At 33.1% G+C, this 3,403-nt stretch overlaps 1 protein-coding gene across 1 annotated transcript; it reads right to left on the bottom strand.

Moving 5' to 3' along the window:
* Positions 1 to 359: 359 nt before the first annotated feature.
* On the bottom strand, positions 360 to 1,505 carry LOC133298180 (uncharacterized). Its single transcript, XM_061497441.1, has one exon. The coding sequence runs from the start codon at positions 1,503 to 1,505 to the stop codon at positions 360 to 362; it is 1,146 nt and encodes a 381-aa protein (XP_061353425.1).
* Positions 1,506 to 3,403: the final 1,898 nt, after the last annotated feature.

Below are 3,403 nucleotides of genomic sequence, written 5' to 3'. Positions count from 1 at the left end.
CAATGTAAGACCTTCACTTGATATGGTTTTTCTCTCTTGCAAAATTGCACCTTTGCTCTCCCGCAAGGTGTTGCTCTCCTCTTTCTCTCATTGGGTTCTGTATTGTTTTTTTCAAAGGGGTAGGGTGCAACATTACAGGTGGGCAATGGGCCCATGAAATGAAAAATAGGGTCCAGACCCAATAGATCTATCTTTAAACGTTCATATTATTCATATAACAATGCCAAAATATAAGTTCTTAGCAGTGACAGATGAAGTCTTTTTGAAAAAAAGAAATTGGACAAAATGAAAGAGAAAAGAAAATCATAAATAGAGTTATCTATGTTGAATGAACATTATATATCCTATCCTAATATTCCCTAATCCTCATTGAGATAATCTACCTTGATACACTGGTGTGGATAATACCAACCAATTGGGGATAATTCAGAAGTAATTGAATCTTCCACAAATGGGAACTTGCTAATCAGTTGAGCCTCCATTGAGTATATGCAGCACATGTTGGATAGAGTGTCAAAACAATACACGCAGTTGCTTTGACCTCCCCACCTACCTGGTTTCCTCATTGCAGAACCCCATGCTCTCCCAAAGAAGAAAGCTTGATCACCCAACTCATCCACCTTAACCCACTCCATTGCTTCAAAGTCCATCTTGTAAATATTCAAATGTTCCTCAGGAACAAAATCAACCATTAAAAGTTGATCATTTGAAACAACCAACTTAAGATAAAAGTTATTCACATTAGGGGTATTTCTCACTCTGAGCCAATTAAACACTACACTTGTGGAGTCTGTTGTTTTTATCCTCAATTCCCCTAATTCAGCATTTTTTTTAACAACATAAACATGACCCTTAAAAATTGCTATGTCCACCCATTCTTGCCTGAGAAATAGCCAAGTAAACCAACGACTATTCTTAAAATGAAAGACCTGCAGCTCACGCATAGTATTGGAGATGGCTAGGATGACATAACTTTTAGGGGACGAAGTTGATGCCACAATGATATTGTCATGAAGAGATTTGCCTATAAGGCTAAAATGTGGTGCATGACATTTCAGTTGATGTCCAGTGAAAGGATTTATAAGAAAAATTTCACGATATATGTCTTCTAAGATCAAGAATCCTGCTGAACACCCAACAAAGAATTTACTAACTATGTTAGGCAACATAACCTTTTTTGTCTTGCCATTAGCAATGTCATGCAAATAGCATTCTCGTTTGTCTTGTGATGATGATATAAGAACTACTATTGGTGCTTGGGATTCCAAGAAATCTTCACTTGATCTATCATAGATTTCCAACCAGCTCTTACAAACAGCACCAAATCCACAAAAGCCTGCCACATCTTGACGTTTAGTAATTAGCTCCCATAGGTCGGTTGTAAGTTCTGGTAACTCTTTTTGATTATCATTGTTTTCGTTGAGTTTCCTTCTCCTATTCCGGGCTTTTAAGGGTTTTGGTTCTGTACCTGGATAAATAAACGAACAATGATCATATTCATCCATATGGCGAACCAGAAAAAAGAAGAAGTTATGTCTGTACAATTAGGGTGAGGGTGTTGCCCCCAAGATTTTTTTTTAAAGAAAATTTTAAATTTATTAAAAAAATATAAACAAGAAAAGAAAAGATTTTACGATTTTTTGTAATAAAAATGATTTCATCAAAATTCCAAAAAATTTTACGATTTTACGATTTTTTATGATTTCTTTTACGTTAGGATTTTACGACTTTTTATCCTCCTTCCGGTTTTAGGTAAGATCTTGATTTTAACTATCATGCTTGGACCTATGTTACTTTTTTTCTTTTCAATCTTCCTAAATCTTTTTTTTTACTTGACCTAAATCACCCACCCCTTTTAAAAAAAAAATTCTCAAACTTTTAATAAAAATGATTTCATCAAAATTCCAAACTGTACCTGGATAAATAAACGAACAATGATCATATTCATCCATATGGCGAACCGAGAAAAAAGAAGAAGTTATGTCTGTACAAGTAGGGTGAGGGTGCTGTACCTGGATAAAGAAATGAACAATGATCATATTCATCCATATATATATATTTTTTTTGTAATAATTCATCCATATATTTGGTTATAGAGTAAAATATATATATAGGGATAAGATCAACTTACACCGGTGTAAGAATAATAAATCTTACACCAAATCTTAACCATTGATTTTTTACATCTGATGGTTAAGATTTATTAGGTCTCACTCTTTAATTAATTTTTTAATTCCCAATAAATCTCAACCGTTAAATGCATGAAAATCAATGATTAAGATTTTATGTAAAATTTATTATTCTTACACTGGTGTAAGATGATCATGCCCCATATATATATATATGAGGTAGCACCCCAAATAAATATATATATTTGAAATTTGACACCTCATCTGAGAGCCGTTAGATCAAAAAATATCAACGGCTCTGATTTGTAAGCATGTGACACCATTGATATATTTTGATCTAACGGCTCTCAGATGAGGTTTCAAAGGATCCTACCTCTATATATATATATATATATATATATATATATATATATATTTCACCGGTGTCGAAGGATCCTATATATATATATATTTCACCACTTCTCACACACTCAAGACTCATCAACAAGCAGCTATACATATCTGGCAAAATTAAGATTTTTATTTTTAATATTTATTTATATAATTTATATTTTGTTATTTCTTTCCTTTTCTAGAGTAAAAGTTTTGGAATATCTATTTTCAATATCAAAGATTTGGTAATGCAAAACTTCACATTATTGCAGAGATGGGAATCATATGACTTCATGAAAAATATAATTAAGAGAGTCAACTAGCATGATATAAGAACTTTACAGACGAAACTAGCTTCTTAAACTATTTACGCATATAAGGAAACCATTAGTTTATTATACAACATAAATTTTTATGTCTCGTTATCCTTATGATATTTGTTAAGTGCATTTTTTCCCCAAATTCCATGAATCTCAACCAGAAAAGAATTGTAATCCAAATCAAAAGAAATAGAATTAAAGTAAAACACACACATCTTGTTATGGAACATCCTGAAAATTATATCATACTTTCTGAAAGTAGGAAATGGGCCTTGAAGGCCATAGCATGTGAGAGGGGAAAAACAAAATTTTCCCGCAAGCGGAATACATATGCATATCAAGATACATACTTTAAGACGTATGTCATACCTTGTTCATGAAAAACTCAAGACGATCAAAGATAGGTCTGAAGGGTTCAGACCCTCTAACGTTGATCCACACCACCTGCGTCTAGATATAGGAACTCCTTCCAGTAAAGCCGCCAATTGATCACCACAAAGAGGCTTGCTATATGCTCAATGTGTGATGAGAGGAGGCTGTGTATAAGTGTTTGGAAGAGTGAAGTTTTCTGAGAGAAAACCT

The sequence above is a fragment of the Gastrolobium bilobum genome, unplaced genomic scaffold (genome assembly GCF_033153095.1).
Source record: "Gastrolobium bilobum isolate Gb01-03AN ecotype WA unplaced genomic scaffold, APGP_CSIRO_Gbil_v1 utg50385, whole genome shotgun sequence".
Lineage (NCBI taxonomy): Eukaryota > Viridiplantae > Streptophyta > Magnoliopsida > Fabales > Fabaceae > Gastrolobium > Gastrolobium bilobum.
This window is presented reverse-complemented; position numbering and strand designations above follow the sequence as displayed.

Excerpts from the sequence above, each read along its gene's own strand:
- LOC133298180 (XM_061497441.1), bottom strand. The coding sequence starts at position 1,505 with ATGGATGAATATGATCATTGTTCGTTTATTTATCCAGGTACAGAACCA.